Consider the following 25,020-nt stretch of genomic DNA (forward strand, 5'->3'; position numbering starts at 1 on the left):
TTAGGTATGGGCCCCACTAACCCTGCTGTCACCCTGGATCATTTTGTGTCGGCTAGTATTAGGAGGGATATATTGGAAGGCAAAGATGTTAACCTTGCTCCTCTTTTGATCACCACGCATGATGTTGCCGACAATAAGTTGTATGCTTGCGGGGATGTGTCAGTGGTTCTTAAGTCTAAGGATCTCAGGTTGAACACGAAACTCTCTATCCCTGAGTTTGTGCTGGCGTTTAGTCTATTTAGGGATATAATCTGCTCGGTGCACCCGGATAGGAGAGAAGAGCTGGACCTCTATTTGTACAAAGTGGTAGATCTGGGTTACAAGTACGGGGGTTCATGTTTTTATGACTATCACCATTCATTTTCGGCCAAAGCAGCGGCGGCTCTCTCCCAGTTCCGGTGCACTACTAATTGGGCTGTGCTTGATATGGAGCTGTTTTGTAGACACTTTGCGGGCATTAAGGCCCCGCTTTGCTCCAATTGCCAGTCTTCAGCTCACACCACCAACTGGTGTCCTACAGCTGCTCTGGCAGCTTCTACCAGCTTGGATAGGGGAGGGGCACAACTTCAACCATCCTCTTCAGCGACACCACAGGTGGATAAGTTGGGCAGGCCCATTCGTTATTTAGGGAAGGCTCAGATTTGCAATAATTTTAACCTTGCAGTATGCAATTATGTGCAGTGTCGGTTGCTTCACGTGTGTTTCATTTATTATAGGGCGCACCCTAAAACTGCCTGTACTATTAAGCAGCAGCACAGCTGACTGAGCCGGGTCAATTTGTACCAGTTAGCTAGGTATCTGCGGGGCTCTGCTGCTGGCAGACCAGCAACAACAAAAACGAGCCAGCACAAGCCCTTTAATGATTCCTGTAGGCATGGAAGCCTACAGCAGTCATCAGAGACTCCCCCCTGCAATGGCTGGTCTATAGACCAGCAATTTGAGTCCCAGCTGCCAGAGGCAGCTTCAGGGACAGGGGAGAGGGTTCTTTGGTCTCCCCATGAGTGTGGGGAGCAGTCCCAACACCCCCTGCTGCCTGAGAGCGACAGTGCAGCGTTAACTCCTTCAATGCCACAATTGTGTATGACACATTCGTGGCATTGCAGGGGTTAACATTTGTTCCCACAAGCTTGTGGGGACTAAATATCAGTCAATGCTGTGCTCCAATGGAACATCAGCATTGAAAGGGTTAAAAAATAATAATAAAAAAAAACAAAACAGCACTGACCTGAAAGTCCAGGGTGCTTCCAGGTCAAATGCTGTGAGTTTAGTAAGTGGGCTGATGATGATCAGATCACTCCTGACCAACTGTTAGTTTAAAAAAATCCTGGCTTCTAACTTTTTTACCTGGCGCCTAGATTCACAACAAATTTGTCAAGCCCTGAAAGTCAGCAATGACTGAAACGTCGACTTTGTTTGAATAAAGAGGAGTTGTTAACTTAAAGACCTGGAGTGCTGACCATCCTCTGAGAGTGCTATATATATATATATATATATATATATATATATATATATATATATATATATATATATATATATTCCTCCTATAGTGTATTTAGTTTGTTGATGGCATTTAACATCACCTTATGTGTGTCTACTCTGCATCATGTTGCCTGCTGTAACCTATATGAAATAGTAGACGTGTGCAATCCACATGTACTGCATATACAACTACATTGATATATTTAAAAAGGATGTTGGAACTTCTAAGAAAATTTTTCAATTGACATTAAATTTTTTTTATATGAATAAGCAAATTTGAGAAGCTCTTTTTTTTATTTATAGCACAATACCATGTGATACTCAACTTTGAGAAGTTATTTTTTTATTTATTTATACCACAATACCATGTGATACTCATTTGAAGGACCAGGCATATTAAAAACTGTGTGCATACAGAAATAGCTTTGAGTACATGAATAAGGCAAAGTGCAGCAAGAGCCTTGAAACCAGGTGGGTAATATTTCTGTGTATAAAAAATATTATTTAATCTATATTTAGAAGACTATTTTAACCATAATACGTATACTATTTATTTATAATCTAGGCTAAATTGGGGATTAGGTCACAAAGGGAAAGTTCTATAAAAGATACACTTTCAAGTGATGGTAAAACACATAAACTGAGGTCTATGCACCAAACTAAAGTGCATGTGAATAATGGTGGTTAAGGTAGAATAGAGGGTGTAGGTAGAAATTTTATATTTTATTTATTTATTTAAATCTGCACTATATTCCTCAATCCCAAAGGACAGGCATGATGAGGAGAGGCACAGAATTGATTTTGCGCCTCTCCAAAAAATGTTTGAATATTTTAATACCCTCATGTCAATGTGCAGGGAAAAAAACATGCTGCTAATGTTTTTTTTTGTTCATGGGATGAGGATGGAAGTAGAAGCACAGGGTTTACTCAAGCTCTATCCACCTGAAGCTTATTATATTACCCTTGCCCAACAGCCCATAGGGTAAGGGTTGGAGATCTCTGTCTTGTTTTTCATTGTATTATTTTACTTCTATTTTATACATATAGATCGTATTTGCTCGATTATAAGACAAGGTTTCTTTCGGAGCAAATGCTCTGAAAAATACCCCTCATCTTATAATCGAAGTCGTCTTCTGATCAGACCTCAAATAGGATCCTCCGGTCTGGTAACCTCAGCTGCTGACAGCACTTCCACCGGGTATCTATCATCGAGCGCCGACGAAAGCGCGGGCAGCAGCGAAGGTTGTCTACACGCGTACCTTTCCCAGCCTATAGCGTACCCTCAGCATGGTGGGGGTGCCTCCTCTGCGCCGGGATAGCCCGCCGACTGCCATACCGTATATAATTTATATGGTAGGGGGAGTTTGATGTTTTTTTTTTTTTAATTTTGATAATTTTAGACAGGGCAAAAGACAAATGTGTTTTAATTCAACTCACATCTCCCCACTGGAACCTTGCAGAATTCTCTTAGGATAATCACAAACAGTATTAACAAATATTAGTGAATATATGTTGTTAACATGAGAGGGAATGTAGTCTTGTTTAGTCTGGTCGAGTTAACTTGTTAGAGGCAGCTGTGTTGTTCCAATGAATTTGGAAAGAAAAATATTGTGTGGATGGCAACACATTTTTATAGCCAAGGAACCTGTATGCAGCCCCTGAATCCTGTTGCCTGTAGCTGTAAACTGTCAATGCTTTTTATGTGTTCTCAGTAAAATCATTGTTTAAATAGTTTGGTGTTTACCTTTAGTGTAAACTAAAAATGAATGCAGCATAATCTTTCAATCCAACAACAAGTTTAAAAATGATCACTGAGAGACAAGAAGACACAGGGAGAAAGCAAATATATTTACGGTATTGACACACTTGACATTATTGATGTTAAATCTAGAAAATTATTATATCGAAAACTATTTATCAGCACCCAAACATGAATGAGGGCAGATATAAACAGAGGGGAAATGATTGAAGTACATTATCCTGGACCTTTCAAAGGATTCCAAAATGTTCTGGAATGCAATGTTTTTATATATATGTAAAGCAACAGTATATATTTTTTTAAAATATGCCACTGAACAAAAAATTGTCACAAACCACTAAACAAACTCTAAATAGTGTAATCTGATGTAGTGTGACTTCAAATGTAATGTTATTTTTGTTTCAGTTCCATAAGAAACATGAGTAGGTTCATTGTTGAAGCACCTATGTGCTTCTCAAATACATGCTCTCTTCATGAATGTTTATATATAGTCTCAGGGAGCTAGTAAATACTAGACATGTGCATTTGTATTCGGGTGAACATGAAAACGAACACGAAGGGTGCATTTTCGTTGTTCAGCCCGAATACCGAACATACAAACATGGCAGCGGCAAAACGTATACCAATTCAATTGGTTGATGGCAGAGGAGGCCCCTGTCAGCGGCCAGTAGAATTGCTTGTACAGACATTTAAAATCCTGGCGCCAAAGCTGCTGCGTAACGCGTTAACCCCATATTAAACCCTTCTACAAAAAACGAAGAAAACAACCAACACAAAGAATGTACATGAATATTTGCCCGAACACAGGAACGGGCGAATATCCGTGGAAAACGAAGACTTTTTCCCCCAAGAAAGAGAACACAAAGACGAACACGAAGAGTTGGCCGGTGCCCAAGTCTACTATTTAATAAATCAGGTGACTGTAATACCAACCTACACAATCTCTACTGCGTTACCGATCGCCTGTTATGTACATTCTGGCCAGCACACAGTACAGCGAGCCACCTTCACATGGCTGATAAAGATTAGATGTAACAGCCTACACAACATTAACCCCTTAAGGACAATGGGCGGTCCCTAATAATAGCCTTCCAGCAGAAGTCGTAGAGGTTAATACAGTAAAGGAGGTTAAGCATGCATGGAATAGGCATATGGCTATCCTAGATATAAGATAATGCCAGGGACTAATGAAAGTATTCAGAAATTGGGCAGTCTAGGTGGGCCAAATGGTCACTATCTGCCGACACACCCAGGGCTGGCAGCCAAGTATGCCACTGTATATAATTCATGAGTTCCATGACTCAGGTGACAACTCTATTCTTAATCCACTGCAATATAAAGTCGGAAGTGGGTCCAAACAGAGTACACTAAACTCCCAGGTGCTTCAATGTGTGGTCATGCTACTGTTGGCTGTGTGAATGAAAAAGGACATTGAAAAACAGTAATACATTTTTTAAAGGAAAAAGAAAAACATCAGACATTTGATACATGCCATCTTGTTCTCATTTTTATTTAATGTATTTTTCATTTTGAAATATGTATGTATCTCATTTGTTTATGTTTTTTTTAGAACATTCTTTCAAGTTTTTGAAGATCTGTTTTCACATACTGTTAACATGCGAACCATTGAGTAAGCCACACATTGCAAATTTGGTCATCCATTTATGTTACTCTATCCGCTTTGTATCCAAAGTTTGACCAGCAATCCAGTGAGTAGCACAACAACTCCTCCAGCTAGAGTAAGACCTCTACGAATTATTAGTTCCACCACTGGGAGGCTTTTGCCAGCTGGTGTTGCACTTTCATTGAATGGCATGTGGCCTGGTTGACTTGTAGTACAGATCTCTGATAATTTGATACTGCCTTGTGTACTCGGCTGCACTGCAAAAAGCAAAATAAAACATAAATATATTGAGATGTAGGCCTCCTTTATCACACTTCCTTTTAGTTCTCTGAATATGGAATCATAATAGAATATGATTTTATATTCAGAATAATATTTTAAATAATAAAATGTTGGTCAAAATGTGTGTATTTTTTATTAGAAGGATTCATACAAATTTGAACAAACTTTATATTAAACAAAATTTGCCTGTTTAGTGCTTTTGTATAAATATCCAATAACAGGGAGGGTCCCAGAAGATGCATTGTACTTGCACATAGTCATTGTGTGCTTTAGTTGTTTGACCCCTTAAGGACCAGGCTGTGTTTTACCTTTTGTACCCTTTGGGACCGAGGCTGTTTTAACACTTTTGCAGTGCTCGTGTTTAGATGTCATTTTCTCCTCACTCATTTAGTGTACCCACACTTTAAAACCATTTTTTTCCCCAAAGCTGGTTATTCTGCCCCATTTGCTATTTTGGGTATCTTTGAAGCTGGCCAATGCAATTTACCCCATGAACCCATATATTTTTGAAAACTAGACACTAATTCTGCTATTACCCTTTGTCAAACTTTGTGGTAGTAATTTATTTTGTGGTTTTTTTTTAATCACTAAAATTGTGCTTCAGGTATGGACTCCTGGTATATGTTACTTTCAAACAAGACCCAAATATATGTTCATTAACATCTCCCGAGTACAGTGATACCCCCCATGCATGGGTTTTGGGGGTAAAATGCCACATTTAGGAAGTGCACATTTTTTAACTTGGAACTTTACATCTGGTCCTACTGCCCCATGTCCTAATAGGACCATCTTTAAAGCCAGCTAATTCAATTTACCCCAATCAAACCATATATTTTTGAAAACTAGACATCCCAAGGTATTTCAAATGGTAGTATTTTAACCCTTTCCATGCATGAGATTCTAGCACCAGCCTTTGCCACAGTTTGTGGCAGTAATTTTTTCTGTCATTTTTTCCCACTATCAAACACCCCAATGTGTGTTCAGCAACATCTTCGGGGTACAGTGACACCCCCCATGCATGGGTTTCTATGGTGTTTAGGGTTAAAAGGCCACATTTTGGGAGTTTGGGATTTCCCCCCCCCCATTTTTCCCCATATTTTACTAATCACATAGTGATTAGAAAGCTGGGCTCCATTGACTTGCATGGTTGAATGCAGTACCTGTATTCAACCTGCAAGTGGAGCCAGAGTTCTATAGAGGGTCTGGAGACCCTCTGGCAAACATTTCCAACTTCGTTCTTTTTTTCCAGGGTGCCTGCTATCTTGCGAGTGGCAAAATCACAGTGGCGGTTGTGACCACTCTCCAGGGTGTCCTGGGGCAAGTGTTCGGTGTCACTGAATACCTCGTGATCGAGGCATTTCAGCAACACCATTAAAGTTTTTAGGAGGTGATCGTTGAAAAAAAAATGGATGCGGCCAAAATGAAAATTTCATAATCGATTATGCTTGCCTTGCACAAGTCTACTTCTTATTAAGCCATTCCATCTCTTCATCTTGTTGTGCTACTAAAATGTGTTCTACATAAATTCTTAGATTGTCCTCAGGACAATATTTTAGTCTACTAGAAAACATCGAGAACACATACCTGAGCAAACTGTTTCGTTAGCATTCATTCCTGCTCGTTCTTGGGCCTAAGTTAATGAAAGGTGGAAAAAATTTAAAAAGGTATAATTATAAATTTGTATGATTTACATTATGAAAGAAATCAGTAGTTGATGTTATTAAAAACAGAGAGCTGCTTACACATCTGAAAAAAGCCTGTTTAAGTAATATGTGTGTATGTCTTGTCAACTTCTTCATGAACAGAGGTACTGCCTCTCTGCCCTAAATCTAAACAAAATGGCTGATGCAGGCGTACGACCGCCAGGGCCATCTTTGATGTGGGGCAAAAGCCAGCAGCAACTGTAATTGCAGGGGTCGCAATAGTAAAGGTATTGTGTTATTTACTCTATTGAATTCTGCATTTGTTATTAAAAAGGATTACTGGCAATCCTGTGTATGATTTTTTTTAGTGTACTGCTGTACTCCCCATCACATTACATCAATATGCGTTAAAAAAATCAGGAAAAGATGGTTATGAATGGTGGTCTGATTCGGTGGCGCAATGGGTTACTTGACTAGACTTATCAGTAGTTGCAAATATCAATAGTTATTATCAATATTATTATATATCAATTATATATATTATGTATATTATATATATATAAATATTATTATCAATATCAATAGTTATTAGAACTGCTCACTAGACCAGGATAATACGCCTAATAGCACACATTATTCCAATCACCCGACTTGATTACATTGTCCAACTAGGATGCTTCATACTTTAATAAATGGAGATGATTGAATTTGTATTTCTGGGATTATGAGCTAGCAAACTAGTAAATGTGGAGACACATCTAGAGTATGTGTATGAATGTCAAACATTTAACGATGTTCTTTCAAAGATATGATTATGGCCCAGATCTGGTAGTAAATATCCTGTAAACTCTGTTTTTCTATGAGATGCACGGAAAATGTATTAATGTCTAGAATTAAAGTTAACTCTTTAATTCTTTATACTACATTATTACCCATTTAAGTTAATGAAGAACATTCTAAAAACCATAAACTAAAGCCAATCAAGATCATCTATGTTCATTAAATAAAGTGTTTCAAAATGTATAACACAAGACATATGCATGCACATTATTCTAAATACATCTGCATAAACAAATTCAAGGAAGGATAAGGCTCAAAAAATTGTTAACCTTTGAGTATGTTAATTCATAAAACACTTTGCATATCCCTTTATCATAATTATAAACAATTCAGAAAAAAGACCTGGATTGATGTTATGACCTTAAGATGGGGTCAGTGCCATTTTTTAGCTGTCCACTTTCAATTTGAAAGTGGAGAACAAAATGCAAGTATTTGTGTTTAAATTCCACTTCCCTTAAAAACAAAACACAAGATGTACCTCAAGTGAGATATTCTTCCAATCTATTCTTAGAAGGTAGACTGTAAAGAAACCAGACAGGGAGATTCCACACAGGGTCATTCCACTCCACAGGCCTGTGCAAGACATCCTAATTAACACTTTAAAAGCATTGACAATTGTGTTTTTTTAGTGTAGAAAATTCTGAAATAACTTATCATAAGGCATTAATAGTTTTTTTTTAACACAAGCGCAAATGGTACCTTACATCTTATGGATATTGTGATGGGCTACATGTGAATATGCAATCAGTGGCAGGAAATATTAGCATGTATTCTAAACTGCACACTCTGTATTATGAACAAAACTAAAAGTTAGGGACGTAACCAAAACCACAGAGCCCTGATGTGAAAGTTTTCTTCACCAAGAAACAAGCCCCACAGTACCACCTTTGCCCCCAAACAGCTTGTGAGTACAATTGTTGCCCTCAAGCACCCTATCGGTGCCACCCTAATCCTCAAACATCTTGCCTTTGCCATCTTTGCCTCCAAACACCTGAAACGTGTCATAATTGCCCTCAAACATCTTGACTGTGCCATCATTCCCCCAAACAGTCTCTGCCTTCTCTGCTCCTTTCCCCACCTCCAACATACACTCTGACACACATATGTAAACACACTTACACTTGTAATTTTTACAATTAGATTTTTTAATTATTTGTGAATTATTTGCTCATTTTTTTGTTTTTTAAATTGTATGCTCTGGATTTTATGCCTTGAACATTTTGCTATGGAGCTCAATCCATGAAGAATGATTTGGCCCCTCCTTTGAGAGTGGGGGTCCTAGAAGATGGGTGCCTCTTTTAGGCTTTGGCATGGAAAGGAAGGGGCTGCATATGCCTATGTCTGGAGTACTGATCTAGAAGAGGAAGACTGGGTTTCTACTGCAGCCACATTACTTTGGGACACTGACACTCATCTTCACACAAAGACAAGGTAGCATGAGATACAATGCCTGAAGCTCAGACATCAAGCAAAACAAAAAACATAGCAATAATATAAAACACAGCTTTCATTTCAGCCCTAGTGAAGTGTCCTCACTCAAAGGGATCTCTTAATTCTAACTGCAGGCATATTTACACCCAGACATTTTTTTCAATGATGGGACAATAATTCCACTTGACATAGAATAGAAAGACCACAAGGGTTAGTTCCGTAAACAGATGGTTAGTGTTCATAATAGCTAAAAGGTAATGTTCCTACATTTGCTCTGTGTAACACATGACATGGTGCCATTGCATACTGGCAAGAAGGAAACCATTTCTTCCAACTCTTGTAGCCTACTTATAGTCATATTAAATAGTGTTTCTTGTTGTTGGGCTGAGCTTATTCCAGACAAGGCTATAAGGAGGTATCATAGAATTAGATAATCCCTTATGAAGGCTAAAGATTAATTTTTATGATGTTATCAACACAAACTGGAAGAAAAATCTCCATCATTCCATACTGCAGGAAGCATCTTCACATAAAATAGTTTCTATGCTCATTGCTCAGGGACACTATTTATATTATGCAGTCAGGGCCGGCCCAAGACATTGTGCTGCCTGGGACCAAGGATGAAATGTTGCCCCCCCAACCACTAAAACCACATCCACCTCCATTATTCTAAATCACGATTAACAAACTCACGGTCTCTCACACACACTCATTCATGCTCTTCATTTATTCTCAGCCCCTTTCCCGCATCACACTTCTTCTCTCGCCTCTTCTTATTCTTCCGCCTTCTTTCTTTGTCTACTTCTTCCCATGTATATTGGTGTATATGGCCTCCCAGATCCTATATTTTGGTACCCCTTCGCCCCCTAGTAACTCACATACACACTGGCACACATTTTTACACAAACTCTCACATTTGAACAAACTTACACACTCATGGATGTCTGCACGTTTCTTGAAACTTAACCTCTCCAAAACAGAACTTCTCATCTTCCCTCCCCCCCATGCTAAGATTCCCATATCAATTTCCCTCATTGTTAATGGTGCCATCATCTCCCCCTCTACTCATGCACACTGTCTTGGTGTCACCCTTGACTCTGACCATTCGTTCACCACCCACATTCAGTCTGTCTCTAAAAACGGCTGTCTCCATCTTAAAAACATTGCCTGCATCCGTCCCTTCCTAACACAGCATGCCACTAAGGCTCTTGTCCATGCCCTGATTATCTCCCGTCTTGATTACTGTAACTCTGTCTTAGCTGGTCTCCCTCTTAACCTCTCACCTCTCTATAATCCACCATGAATGCTGCTGCCAGACTTATCTTCCTCTCCCATTGCTTTACTAACGTTTCTCCCCTCTGTCAGTCTCTTCTGGCTGGTTGTGCGCTTCAGGATTCATTTCATTACATAAGTTATGGTGGGTAAAGGTGATGGAATACCCTTCCACTTAAATTTAAAGGGTAGTGGAAGCATTATTAAACACTCATCTACAGACACCAGACAAGCCAGGAGGCTTGCTTTTCCCTCAGAAATCTCATGGTGCTGCCACAACCACAAGTGATTCTGGGTAAGTGCATGCAAATAAGGTTAACAATTATCACCTTTGCCTCTATATCCACTATATACATGGATCCCTTTCAAAATCCTCACTTCCAAAGCCCTTCACAGTGGTTCTCCTCCCTACATCTCCTCACTTATCTCTAAATACACACCTAACCGGTCTCTCCGCTCATCCAATAATCTCCTTCTATCCTCGCCTCTGATTTCTAGCTCTCATGCACGCTTACAAGATTTTTCCAGGGCTGTCTCTATCCTCTGGAATGCCCTCCCCCGGTCTATCTGTCTCTCGCCCTGCCTTCAGTCCTTCCAAAAATCCCTCAAGACCCACTTCTTTAAGCACGCTTATAATATTGCACATTAACACTCCCCATATTCCCTTAGCTCACCTCTCCTAGTCCCTCTTATGCAATACTTACACTAGTGTGGCTGGTCCATCCCTTACTATGGCACTTTTACGTTTTATCTTATGTGTAATACACCCTAAATCCCTCTAGATTGTAAACTCGTTTGAGCAGGGCCCTCCTCACCTGTTGCCTCTGTAAGTCAATTTGTTATGTTACTTACTACTTGTTATGTCCTGTCTACCTATTGTACAGCGCTATGGAATTTGATGGCGCTATATAAAACAATAAATAATAATAATGCCAACACACATGCACACGAACATCCTACACAATTATGTTAAAGTACACTTTCTTTCACACATACTTCTATGCTCACACATACACATCCCTGCTCACACATCTATATTTATACATCCATGCTAGCGCACTAACATTTACACATCCATGCTAGACCATAAACACTTACACATCCATGCTCATACACTTCAATGCTCCCACACATAACCATGCTCATACACACTTACACATAAACATCCATGCTTACACATCTATGCCCAAAACACACACCTCCATGCTGCCACACACATACACATAAATGCTCACCAACATTTACACATTCATGCTCACATATACACACTTATGCCCACACATACACATTAATGCTGAAACACAAACACTTACACAAACACATAAACACCCATGCTGACATATTTAACTATACACATTCATGTTCACACACACACACATCCATGCTCTCACACACACCCATGTATGCATAGTCCCACAGTCTTAGCTTAACCCCAGCTTTTGCCCCAGGTGTGAGCAGCTTGGCATTTATCTGTTGGAGGTCACATAACCTCACATAACCTGCCTCTCTGATTCTCTGTGGGACCATCTTTTTTGCAGACGTGCACAAAATGCCAGGTAGATAGATTCAGGGAGAAAGAGAAGAAACACTTCTCCTCCACAAATCTAACTGGGGACATGTTGCTATAGCTATATTACTGGCAAAGCTACCGTATTTGCTCTATTATAAGACGAGGTTTTTTTCCAGAGCAAATGCTCTGAAAAATACCCCTCGTCTTATAATCGAGGTCGTCTTCTAATCAGACCTTAAAAAAATGTCTGCTGCGGCCATGCTGCTTACCGGGCTTTGGTCGCGAGCAGCGTCTCTGCTACTAGCAGCAGGAGAACAGGAAGCTAGCAAAGTCCTCACATAACTCTACCTCCCCCCTCCTTCCTCTGGGGGCGGGGCCAGAGAAGTTGCTCGCACAGCCGGGCCCCTGCAGACGTCTGCGAGTGGGAGATCTGCAGTTCAGGTAAGGGGGTGGGGGAGGGTTTTTGAGTAAGTATGTGTGATTAATGGAATGAATAAGTATTTAAATGTTTGTGAATGAGTGTGTGTGTGTGTGATAGCATGGATGTGTAAGGGGGGTGGGGGTTGTAGCATGGCATAGGGAGGCTGTAATCACACTACTATCATCCCCAGGTTCCAGCATGTACTGGCTGCCTTGGCTTGATAGGAGTGCTTGATATACCTCCAGAAATGCATTTTAACCCCCTATATGCCACTCAGCCCCATGATATGCCTTTTAACCCCCTATATGCCAGAGTGGAAATAGGGATATAAGGCATATCATGGGGCAGAGGGGCATATAGGGGGTTAAAAGGCACATCATGGGGCAGAGTGGCAAATAGGGGGGTATAAGGCATTTCTGGGGGCAGAGTGGCAAGCCTGGGGGCAGATGTGCATAACTGGGGGGGGGCAGGTTGGCAAATAAAAGGAAATTAAAAAAATATATATTTTTCTCAATCATAGCTTTTGTTAAATATGAAGAAATTGTTTACATGAATTAATATTTACTAGTAAAACTTTTTTCCTATAGGGTACCCTTATATTCAGGCTTTTTGTTTTTTTCCTAAATTAATATTTTGATTTGGGGGGGTCATCTTATAATCGAGCAAATACGGTAATTTTCTAAAACAATATGCACTGGGTACCCAAATTTGGCTCATCAATCAGCATTGTGCAGGTTCAGGCTTCTGCAGAGATACCCATACCTGGGTCTTCTACTGGCTGTACTAACTCCATTATCACATAATTCTAATGGATTATATAATAGACAATTAAATTCATAAACCAATAAGCATTTTCAAAACCTACCGGAATTCAGCAAGTAGATAGCATAGCAGCCAGACTAGGACCAAAAATACAGTTAATACAGTTAAGATGCTTAAATAGTTTCTGCAACTGTAAATAAACTGAGGCCCACTGGTTTACTGGTATTTGCTCAACCCTTCTACTACAAAGAGTGATATAAATATGATGGTTTATACCTTTTATACCCAGTTTGGCTGCAAACATTAAGGCAGCAGCAGATGGTAGTCCAATTATATAGTATCCAATTGTGTATACAATAGCACCAACTTTCTGCCTTCCAGTGCCTCTGAGTACTCCACCTGAAACACACTACACAAAAAACTTTTGTTGGGTATGACCACATCACAGTCATCACTAAATAATAATAATAATAATAATAATAATAATAATGCTTTGTTATAGTGTTCCTGTTAAAGATTAGGTGAAGAGCTTTCAATTATATTGCTTGATGATGGCAAAAATATTAAATGTCACTTATCATAAAGGAACATTGTAAGTTTTACTCTCTCTAAAGGTTCAAATAGATAATAAACATCTGAACAAATTAAATATGTACTTTCTTGGAATCAACTTCTTTGGTGTGATGGCTATGTGTCAAGTACACCTTGGAGAAAAATATGATTCCTGTTTACAAATAGCAGCCATTTTGTATTTGGCAGTTGTGGGTAAGCATGCAAATAATTACAGCAATGAGTATGTCTACAACTTATTTGCTTAATAATAATGTATTTTTACTTACAGCAATAGATTCAAATAAATGGAACATGATGTATATAGGGATAACTTCAGAAACAAGGCCAGCTATCTCCCTGTAAGAATAAAAAACATATTAAAGATAAATCAATAGGTCCCCAACCACCGTGGCCTATAAGCAACTGGGCTGCATGGCCAACTGGGAAACCGTTAAATTTTCCAGTAGGCTTACCGGTCCGTGGGCCGGCAGTAGGGTAAACACACGTCCCAGATTCCCCGGTACAGTCTCGGAATGGGACTACATGTCCTGTGTCCCGGGCAGCTTCAATCCAGGCATTGTCTCGGACTGAGACATCTACGTAGATGTGGATCTCTGCCAAACTGGCTCCACCCACCTCACTGAACGGGGCTGGCACTCCCATAGTCCCATGTTTAGTGACAAAGATGCCTATGGGAAACTGGGGGCTCCCATTGATTCTGCATTATGGTGAGTTGTATAAGTATTTCATTATATTTTAAATTTAATAATAATAGAAGTAAAATGCACAATAAATGTAATGCACTTGAATCAAACCCAAAACACCCTACCCCCGGTCCGTGGAAAAATTGTCATCCACTAAACCTGTCCCTGGTGCCAAAAAGGTTGGGGACTGCTGTTCTAATGCACTGAAGATTATACACAAACACATAAGCAAACTTAGACACTGTTATTGCTGAAAACTACCCCTTGTGTATTACTGACACCAAGGATTGCACTTTAATACCAGATTTTTTATCTGTAGATCTACCACTGCTAAAATGGAAGTAAATTACTAAATAATGGCAATTCCAAGAAACTGATTACACATAGAGGTCCAGGTTCCATTTTAAGCTATCAGTGAAATCGTATCTAGGTGACAAAAAACATTATTGTTTGAATTCCTTTGGATAAAGGAAGATCAATAATTTTCATTAATGTCAATTTGAATGTGTGACCGATACAGGGGGCCACATCAATAGCTTGTCACTTGTTATAAGGCTCTATGCACAGTTGCCATTCCATTAACAAAGCAAAAAAATTTAAATGCACTCTCTATAGGTTTTGACATTTAATTAATCTAGGTAGAGAAACTACACATTTTAGAAGAGACTACAAGCTAATCACAGTTATTTCACTTTCCATTTTGAAAAGTAAAATATTGGAAATATATTAAAAACATAATATCAGGATACATACCTATCACTGGTAAAAACATATGAAAACACATTCTTTAAGGAGGCCAGCAGGATTATGTCCACAATGATGAAAACACCTAGGAACAAGAATTATAAATTGTGGACCACAAGTATAAATGTCTTACTCCTGTGGGCACTATTCTGAATCAATTTGTGGATAAACCATAACCAAGTCTCAACCCTGTGCTATACAAAGCGTACAGTTCTAGCTGCGTGTAGTCTTACACCAACATTTTCAGGGATGTTTTGTCTTTCATACTCTGTGTCATCCATGGGATCATCTTAAATAGTGCTGAGGACCACTAGTGGTGGACTTGACACCTGTTGGATATACACATTCTATAACAGCTGCTGCCCTCTACCTGCTATATGTAGTAAAGTTCCTGTAGGTACTGCCAGTGATTACGTTATGAGGAATGCATTTTTTGTTATACAACACTCTATTACATGTATCATAGTTGGCCTGTGCAACTGCTTAATTTGTTTACGGTATATGGTGGCACCACCTCTGTGTGACAACAATGATGGATATTTTTTGTTTTTCTTTTTATGCTTGGCTAATTTAAGTTGTCTAGGTAAACTGAGCTTTCAGAGTAATCTAAAATGGTTGAGTTTCACTAGGTTAAATCTGCGAATGTCTAGTGTCAACACAACCTTCCTAGTCATTATGGACTCATCATATATTAATATAACTTTGGGAGCTTTCATTTTAATTTGTAAGGTAGAGTGACTGGAGGAGAAATAATGCAAAAAAAGTTGCACCTGTGACCAGAAAACCAATTTTCATAGACCTTTTGGCTTGTTCTATATTTCCAGCACCCAGTGCATTGCCCACTCTGACGCTGGTGGCCATACTTATGCCAAAGGGAATCTGAAAAGCCAAACCAATTAGTGAAAGTGACACAAAGGGGTAGAAGTACATTTGACCCAACTTAAAATAAACCATGTTTAGTATAGATATTGCTTAAAATGTACTGATCCATGATGGTGATTTTCTCATCATGATGGTGATTTTCTCATCATGATGGTGATTTTCTCATCATGATATCATCATGATCATCATTATAGGAGGTCCTCTTTATTTTGTACTTATAGCACAGCCCAACTGAGTTACTGTTTTTGTTTTTTTACTTTACCATATATGCGATGCTCACAACCTGATAGATGACAGATTGGGCTCCAAGCTCCACCACACTAACAAGGCCTGTGAGAAAAAAAAGAACAGTCATATGATAAAATGTGAGAGATATACAAGAGAAGTAATATTTTTATAAAAGGTTTATTTAATCAATTAATTACTACAGCTAGATGAGAAATCTTTAGCTGCATTGTATTAATCTCCTTTCATCAGAATGTTGGTACTAGTTAGCATCTCTACAAATGCTGGTATTTGAAGTGCTTTAGTCAGCACAGTATATCTTAACTCACCAACAAGAAAGCTTCCAATTTCATAGGTCCACCATTCAATGCATACCATTAACATACTAGGCACAGCTAATGCTACAAAGGAGTTCCAGTCTTGTAAGCATTCCATGGACCATCCTGGCAGAACACAAGAGAATCTGTTAATTGTGCTAGTGATATGTAGGCCACCTCAACTACTTTTTGATGAGGAATGGTGATGCTACTAGAGCCTAGAAACCAAAGGATTTTTTGCTTTGCTGTTTTTTAAGTGTACATCGCCTGATGCTTTAATAAACAAACAGTACCTCCCCAAGTTTTTACATGAAGCTTCTTCACACGAATATATAGGAACAGTAGCAGAGCTTGTGAGAATTGAGCAATGGTGTTGGCCCAAGCTGATCCTCTGTAATGCAAAACTGTAGTTATAATATTAAAACAAAACACATACTTGGCTATTTCTCTATGTCCTTAAGGAGATATTTTAGATAAGTGTAAGAGCTAGAGTTTTCCTTCGGAGCCGAATACAACAAGGAAAATTAAACATGCAAATTATGGTGGTCCAAAGTACAAAATATTTGTTTTCACAAATACTAATTCAAAGAACTAACATCGCCAAGTAAAGAAATGCATTGATGTCTAACATGCCACATATACACAACACTATGTGATCTTATCACTTAACTAATATATTTTGCTGTGCAATACCTAATCTTAGCATAGCTGCATGGCTTTCCATGGAAACAGTAATATTACCTAAATAATGAGACATTCATGAACTATATGGAACTCTTGTCCCATCTTTGTCCTGTTATGTCCTTAACAACATTAACAATTTTGATTACATTAAAAACGGACTCACATAACTCCAAACCCCAGTACAAACAGGAATACGTAGTTCACCATGACGTTTATGATGTTCGCTAAAATGCTGGCAATGATCTGAGTTTTGACTATGCCCTGTAACAAACATTTAGGATCCCATTAATGTTTAGCAGGTTTTATTATTTTAGATTGCACACAAATTTTACTTTGACAAGTTGCTTACATTTTTTAAAAGAAAACCTGTTTTTCGATCATTATGCTTCTTTAAATTCAGTAAGGGAGATGTACACCGATCAGCCATACCATTATGACCACCTGCCTAATATTGTGTAGGTCCCCATTTTCCCCCAAAACAGCCCTACCCATCTAGATATGGACTGCACTAGACCTCTGAAGGTGTTCTGTGGTATCTGACACCAAGACATTAGCAGCAGATCCTTTAGGTCCTGCAAGTTGCGAGGTGGGGCTTCCATGGATGCATCATGATGCCATGTGTTCTCCAGGTAAGCAACACACATGCACCCTGCAATCCACATGATGTAAAAGAAAACGTGATTTATCAGACCACCTTTTTCCATTGTGGTCCAGTTCTTATGCGATTTGAGCTAGAGTAGCTTGTCTGTTGGATTTGACCACACGGCCAGCTTGTGGCATAATGACATTTATAAACTACTTATCAGGGGAATGCTCAAAAAGGGCCGATCGGGTCTGGGCCGATCCAGGTTGGACAAGCCTTTTGTGAACAAATTCAGACCAGCCCAAGGAGGCAGGAACGCAGCAGGGCCGTGTTATATGAGGTAACATGACTCCACAATTAAACATAAGGCTGATCGCACATGTGTGAGCAGTGAAATAAATCTGCAGGTGAGGTAAGGGGGTGAGTGAGGGAAGTAGAGAGAGGATAAGTGATGCATTATGCATGTACAACTGTATTGTGTGTGTATTTGTGTGTCAGCATGGATGTATTTGTGTAAATGTGTGAGCATGGATGTGTCTATGTAAGTGTTTGTGTGTAAGCAAGCATGTGTATGTATAAGTGTGCGTGTCATCATGCATTTATTTGTTACTTCTATTGTTTTCATATTGCCATATTTGCTCGATTAGTTTATTCCAAAAATCAAGGACGTCTTTTATTCGGACCTCACCCATGCTCTATCACACACTCACTCTATCATGCTCTCTCACACTGACACCCTTTCACACTCTCATTAAGTCTCTCACACTCGTTTTTCTATGTAATCTTGGTACATTGCATTATTTATTCCACTGTACATTAAGCATTCATATTCAGAAAAACAAAAGATATGTACCTGATTTTGTAAGTATCGTGCTTCCAGTTGGTAAATAAATGCAGCCTGTGAAGAAAATGGTACATAAGGACAGTTTATATTTGCTATATATTTGTTACTTTAGCCACGTAATACATTTCTATTTTATGCATAACTTCCACTTCATTTTACAGAGCAATGTCACAGCATTAGAAACATAGTATTTGTCGGCAGATAAAAACAATTTGGCTCGGCCCTTAATCAGTCCTTTGTCTAGTATTAGAGATTCAGAATAGCTTACGCCTATTCAGGACCAGCGCTACCTATAGGCAAGGTAGGTGCCGGCCTATGTGGGGGTGCCTCCTTGTAGATCCACTGGAGAAGGAAGGTCGGTCAGGGAGATAATAGACTAACCAGCCCTAAATAAAGGGAGCATGTGGCTCACTGCTCCCTCACGATGCTGTGGGTGCCGACATATGACATCCCCACAATGGAGGAGTGAGACAAAGGCGAGAAAGGGGGGAGAGATAGAAAAGGGGAGATAATAAGAAAGGGGAGTTATAGTTAGAAATAGGGAAAAGTTGCATAGATAACAAGAAAGGGGAGAGATATTGAGTAAGGGGAGAGATAATGAGAAGGAGAGATGGGGACAAAGGGAGAGATAAAGAGAAAATGGAGAGATTACATAACAAGAGATGGGGAGAGGGGGGAGAGTTAATGTTAAAAGGAGAGATAAAGAGACATGGGAGAACAGACAGAGAAATGGAAGGGATATGATAAGGTAAAAGAGGATCACTAATGACAGAGGGAATCAAAGAAAGGAGAATTAAATAGAGCAAGCAGGGGGACATATGGAAAAAGATGAAGTAAAATTAAAGAAAGGGGGACAAATACAGAGAAAGGGAAAGAGAAGAGGAGAGATAAAGCGAAAGGGGAACAGTAATAACAAGTGGGATCAAATAGAGAACAAGTAGAAAGGGACAAAGGGGGAGAGATACAGTGAAAGAAGAGATAACAAGAAAGGGGTGAGATAAATAAAAATAGGAGGATCAAAGCGAAATGGGCAGAAAGGGGGAGAAAATTATATGGGGAGAAATTATGAGAAAGTGGAGAGAGAGAGTGTGTTTGTGTTTTGAAAATGTTTGTACATTAGAACAAGTGTGTTTAACGGCAAGCAAGTGTAAGCTAGGATGATTATGTGTAAGGGCAAGCGTGAATGCGTGTATATATATATGTATGGGTACAAGTGTGCGTTTATGAGCAGGCATTTGTAAGGGTACTTTTGCAAGGCATTTGTATATGTGTGTATTTTGATATTGTAGCCTATCCATTACTGTTTTGGACCTGATAATTAATAAAGGTTGCATGTGCCCCAGACTAAGAGGAGCCCTGACTGAGAGGAGACCCAAGACTCTCAGAAGGGGCCACTGTGGGTGTAATCTGAGTGCTGGGTAATTCCTGTGGATACAACCTGGGCAAATCCTGTGTCTGTGTGCAATCTGGTGTGAAACGGATGAAGCCAGGCAGAAGAACCACCGTTGACAAAAAGGGTCCAGAAAATCACAAAGAGGGAATTGAGAATTAATGTATTTATTGCATGAAGCAACAAAAATACAGGGGTGACACCTTACGTAGGGCGCACCTAGAGTATTTGGCACCTGGGGCGGAGCCTGTATGTGGCACCCCCCCAAAAAAAAAAAAAAACTGGAAAAAACTAGAAATCTGGAAAAATAAATCAACTTATAAATAAATTAAATAAGGTTAAATAAATAACATTTACTGAACAGATATGGTACAGCATAACTCCCTTTACTATCTGGTAAGCCAGGCTTAGATGTGGTAGGCCTCTGCCCCTAAAACAGCCGGCCCATGCCACCATTGCCTCTAAAACAGACTCTCCATGCCACAGCTGCCTGTGCCATGCCCCTGAAACAGCCTGTCTGTGCCACCGCTGTCCTTAAAATAACCTGCCTGTGCCACCATTGCCTCTAAAACAGCCTGCCTGTGCCACACTGTCCCTAAAACAGCCTGCCTGTGTCAACGCTGCCCCTTAAGCAGCCTGCCTGTGTCAACGCTGCCCTTGAAGCAGCCTGCCCGTGTCAACGCTGCCCCTGAAGCAGCCTGCTTGTGCCAAAACTGCCCCTAAAACAGCCTGCCTGTGCCACCTGTGCCGCCACTGCTCCTAAAACAGCCTGTCTGTGCCACCGCTGCCCCTAAAACAGCCTGCTTGTGCCACCGCTGCCCCTGAAGCAGCCTGTCTGTGCCACCGCTGCCCCAAAAACATCCTGCCTGTGCCACCGCTGCCCCTGAAGTAGCCTGGCAGTGCCACCGCTGCCCCTAAAACAGCCTCCCCATGCCACCGCTGCCCCTAAAACAGCCTGCCTGTGCCACCTCTGCCCCTAAAGCAGCATGCCTGTGCCACCCCTGCCCCTGAAGCAGCCTGCAAATATAGGGTTTGTATGTCATATACCTGAACTACATAGGGGGGAGGTGTAGCACAGTAAGGGAAGTTAGTTGGGTCAAGTTGGCAGTTGACTTGTAAAAGGGGCTGCACCATGACAAAATCAGCTCCACACCGCACAAGAGTTAGCGCAAAACTTAATTAACTGCACTGCCAAACGTGATGATGAACTCAGCCGTGACTCAACTGACAAACTCATGCCATGACTCTACTGACTGGGTCAAATGACAGCCTCAACTGGCATCAACTGAACGTCCTGTGAATAGGTAAGTTGTTGTTCACATTGGCTTTACTACAGAAACACCGTCAGAAGCTGCTCCTTAAGCCCAGCCCAGGACAGGAACCAGAGAACTGGTATACGAAGGGTTTAACAAATAGAGCTCTTTGCATATTACCCCAAGCACCAGACAGTACTGGTGTTGAGGTAAATCAGGGACTGAGTTTTATTGAAAACACACCAACTTATATACATACAGTAATCTTGATAAAAGCATGTTCCCATTAGTAAACAATGCCCTGCCCAGGCAGCCTTACTCCACACCATTGGCCAGCAATACTAGCACAACAAAAAGTCACTGATTTTGGGGTGTTTCTGGGGCAGTAACGGCAAACCCAGGGTAACTCGGTTTCAAAAGTGCTCTGATCTGAGGGTGGGCCTCCAAGCACCAGTAACGGAAAGTTACCTGGGCCCGGGCCAAAATGTAGCTGGACCAGAGTTCCATGGCCCGACTAATAATAATAATAATAATAATACAAAACACCAGACTTCAGATGACGAGGGAAATCCAGGGTTCCCAAATAAGCTCCCTCTCCGGAGCCACGCCAACCTGTGCCTCAACGCGAGTCCAACATCCCCAAAAGAAGATGTAGGGAAGCAGGCAGCTGTAGTGACCATCCTCAAAGTTCAGCAGGTATTCCCGCGGGGCCCAGACGCCATACAGTTCCAGGAAATCGCGGCTAGGACCTGGTCAGGCCAAACAGCAGGAAAAACAGGGAAATGCGGCAAGGAAACAAAAGGGAATGTATAGGACATAATATCATTTACATAAAGAAAACCCTGTAAATATATAAAATAATAAATAAAACAACAAGGAAGTTGTCAAGTGCCTGTGACTTGTTTTGTTAAATCAGATGAGTTACTTTAGTTAAAGCAACTGAAAACACGAATCTTAGTTAATAAACCTAATGAGCCAGCATAAATCTGTAAATTCCAGAATAAAATTAGATATGAGTACTTACAGGGAGAGCAGGGATGAAAACAAGAACATAGTCTTCTGCCAATCTGTAAAAATACAAATCCATATGTCATTGAAATAACAATAATAATGACAATATTAATAACGCAATTTAATCATAAGGTATCAAATGCATAGATATAAGTTGATATTTTGCATGACAGACCCTGTTGCTGTGTTGAATAAATATTTATTTATGTTTCCTTGTGCAAATACATGGAGGCATTCAGAAACGTCAAATGTTTTCCCTCGCTCCAATTCATTGGATTGTAGGAGATGCATTCAATTAATCACCCTACCAGCGCGCAATTACAGTGCTAACACGGCCAATCAAATTCAGCATGTGCGATTTCCAGGGATCTAAAAAAGACTATTGTGAACATGCACACAAAATGCTTTCATTGAAATCTAGCAAATACTTCAAACGATCAAAATTGGTCCCAAACACAGATGGAGGGTGTACTACAAGGTCAGTTGTTTTTTTTGAAGGGGCATTCTCCTATTCATATGTGTGTAAACCTTCTCCTCATATCACATTTTGGAATGCTGAAACATGACTTACCGGGCTACCTTGGGGTCCTGTCTGAAAAATAATAGAATATTTTCTGTGTTTAGAAATAATGCCCAGCATGGAAAACAAGCCAGCAGCAGGATAAGGATTGCTCGTTGCATCACAATGCCAATTAGCTTCAAGTTTGTGCCCCCAAATATCTGAAAGATATGACAAAATGTGCAGTTTATGTACACTATTTTCATCTAAATGCCTTCTAGCAGGATCCCAATCCAATTTTCTAAAAAAACAGTCTTTATTTTAGTTTACTCAATTTGTTTTCCAAACCTACTGAAGGAAATAAATGTTTGGGTAATTTGCCAAGCCAGGAGGTGCTGAATAGGCACATAATTTCATAGTATAAAAGGATAGTATTAAAGGGAGATCTCTTATCTCTATAACTGGCCCAATGAGTGAGTAAGGTTCCAGGGAAACTGAGTATCCAGTAGGTTGATCAGTCCTTCGTTATGAGGCGGAGGGGCTACTGATGCAGTCCTGCCACTCTAGGCCTAATCCCCCTAGGCTAGAATACTCCACTAGCTTACCTTGTGGTATACATGATGGGAAACATGGACCGGTTAGGACGTTTTTTCTTTAGTTTAAATATTTTAAGATCTTCTGGTTAATGTATGAATGTAGAATAAGTCAATTGTCTCATTGCCGATACCCAGATGGCCTCTCATTACACATACAGATTTGAATTGCCTGAAATGTAATTTCAACCAATTTCAATGGCATCTGTTTTATTACAGAGTCTATTTTGGATAATTTGTACCATATTCACATATGTCACTTCTTTTTGTTGTTATTGTTTCATCAGAATTACAATAGAATTCAATAAAACTTATGTCACTTCTTAATATTTTTGTTGTTGACGTTCTTCTTTCCATAAGCCTACCTGTGATATGATTGTGTCACATGCTGAAGACAATCCTAGTCCCACAGAGAGCCCAGTCACAGAAATAACCTAAAGGTAAAGTTGTAAAAGGAAAAGAATATATCTTGTGAAAGAGTGAAAGCATGGTCCTCTCGACTTAAGACCTAGTATGATTAAAGAGCCCTTAAATGGAGGCCCTCGAAACTTGCACAACTGAAACTGCTGCTAACGGTGCCAGATACAACAGAACACCTTCAGAGGCCTAGTGGAGTCCATGCCTCGACGGGTCAGGGCTGTTGTGTATATATACATATATATACACACTATATGGACAAAAGTATTGGAACACCTGACCATTACATCAACAGGGACTTTTATGACATTGCATTCTAAATACGTTAATGTGTAGATGGAAGGGAGTGATTTTGGTGCACTAAGAAATAATAATGATAATGGATAGAAATGATGGTGGGGAGGAATATGATGACAATGATGATAGAAGGTATGAATATGGTGGTTGGGGACATGTAATATGAATTATGATGTGGGTGTGATGATGGTCGGGGCAGCTCTACACTTGCACATACATGTTTTATTACAATTGTAGATCTTGTTAGAATATTTCTTTAAAAACATGTTATAGGCATTGCTGTTAATCTGTATGTTTTTAACATGCAATGCAGGGTTTCCATGCAATTTTCAGTTGATCCATCTTTCCATGTGTTTCTCATTTGAGCTATACCCCGAGTGAAGGGTTTGCGCATGTTATTCAGTTGACTATGTTTCCATGTGGTTCTCATTTGGTCAGCAGCAGTGTTCTAGCTACAGAGCTGCACTGCTATGCTACTCTGAGGTGCACCTGCCTTGATGCTCCTCTGCCAATGCCACCCCCCTCTAAGAGCCCCTATAGCATCCAACACCACTAATGTATGTGTGGTGCCATCTGCAACTCTAAAAGGTATTGTGCACCAGCAGCTGTCCGCACTGCTTGTCAGTAGTCAAATCGTGCAACACCATTTTAGCTCTAATTCTACTATTTTCAAAAGTTACAGGGAGTGGGAGGAGCTACAACTAGGACTGGCTCAAGACTGGAGTGTACCTTTCATGATATGGTTTCAGAAGTGCTTACCCTGTGTTTCCAGTCTGCAAATTTGCTGGTATGTCCAACTTTCAGCCTCCTGAGGCCTTTGATTTCTCCCACGCTGCAGCATGGCATTAGTTTTTCTCAAAATTCAATTGTGATTGGTATAGCTGATGCTGATGTGTCGCAGGAGATACAGCTAGAGCCTGAATCGACCCTAGATGTGGCTATCCGAATAGCATGACAATGTAAGTTGGTGAAAGCACAGAATGTGACAATGAGGCCTGATTG

At 40.0% G+C, this 25,020-nt stretch overlaps 1 protein-coding gene across 1 annotated transcript in view; it reads right to left on the bottom strand.

The window, feature by feature from the left end:
- Window positions 1-234: 234 nt before the first annotated feature.
- Window positions 235-25,020, bottom strand: part of LOC149300989 (multidrug and toxin extrusion protein 1-like) — a 28,779-nt gene continuing 3,993 nt past the window's right edge. Inside the window, exons 3-16 of the mRNA XM_089484503.1 lie at window positions 23,670-23,738; window positions 22,784-22,932; window positions 22,226-22,268; window positions 18,568-18,612; window positions 17,295-17,392; window positions 16,741-16,838; window positions 16,460-16,573; window positions 16,168-16,235; window positions 15,794-15,902; window positions 15,033-15,108; window positions 13,863-13,932; window positions 13,300-13,432; window positions 8,106-8,200; window positions 235-312 (exon numbers count right to left, since the gene is read on the bottom strand). Coding sequence (XP_089340629.1) covers window positions 235-312; window positions 8,106-8,200; window positions 13,300-13,432; window positions 13,863-13,932; window positions 15,033-15,108; window positions 15,794-15,902; window positions 16,168-16,235; window positions 16,460-16,573; window positions 16,741-16,838; window positions 17,295-17,392; window positions 18,568-18,612; window positions 22,226-22,268; window positions 22,784-22,932; window positions 23,670-23,738 — 1,245 coding nt within the window. The remainder of the gene's footprint in view (window positions 313-8,105; window positions 8,201-13,299; window positions 13,433-13,862; window positions 13,933-15,032; window positions 15,109-15,793; window positions 15,903-16,167; window positions 16,236-16,459; window positions 16,574-16,740; window positions 16,839-17,294; window positions 17,393-18,567; window positions 18,613-22,225; window positions 22,269-22,783; window positions 22,933-23,669; window positions 23,739-25,020) is intronic.

This window comes from Sceloporus occidentalis, unplaced genomic scaffold (genome assembly GCF_023333645.1).
Source record: "Sceloporus occidentalis isolate IW3139 unplaced genomic scaffold, rSceOcc1.0.p SCAF_22, whole genome shotgun sequence".
Classification (NCBI taxonomy): domain Eukaryota; kingdom Metazoa; phylum Chordata; class Lepidosauria; order Squamata; family Phrynosomatidae; genus Sceloporus; species Sceloporus occidentalis.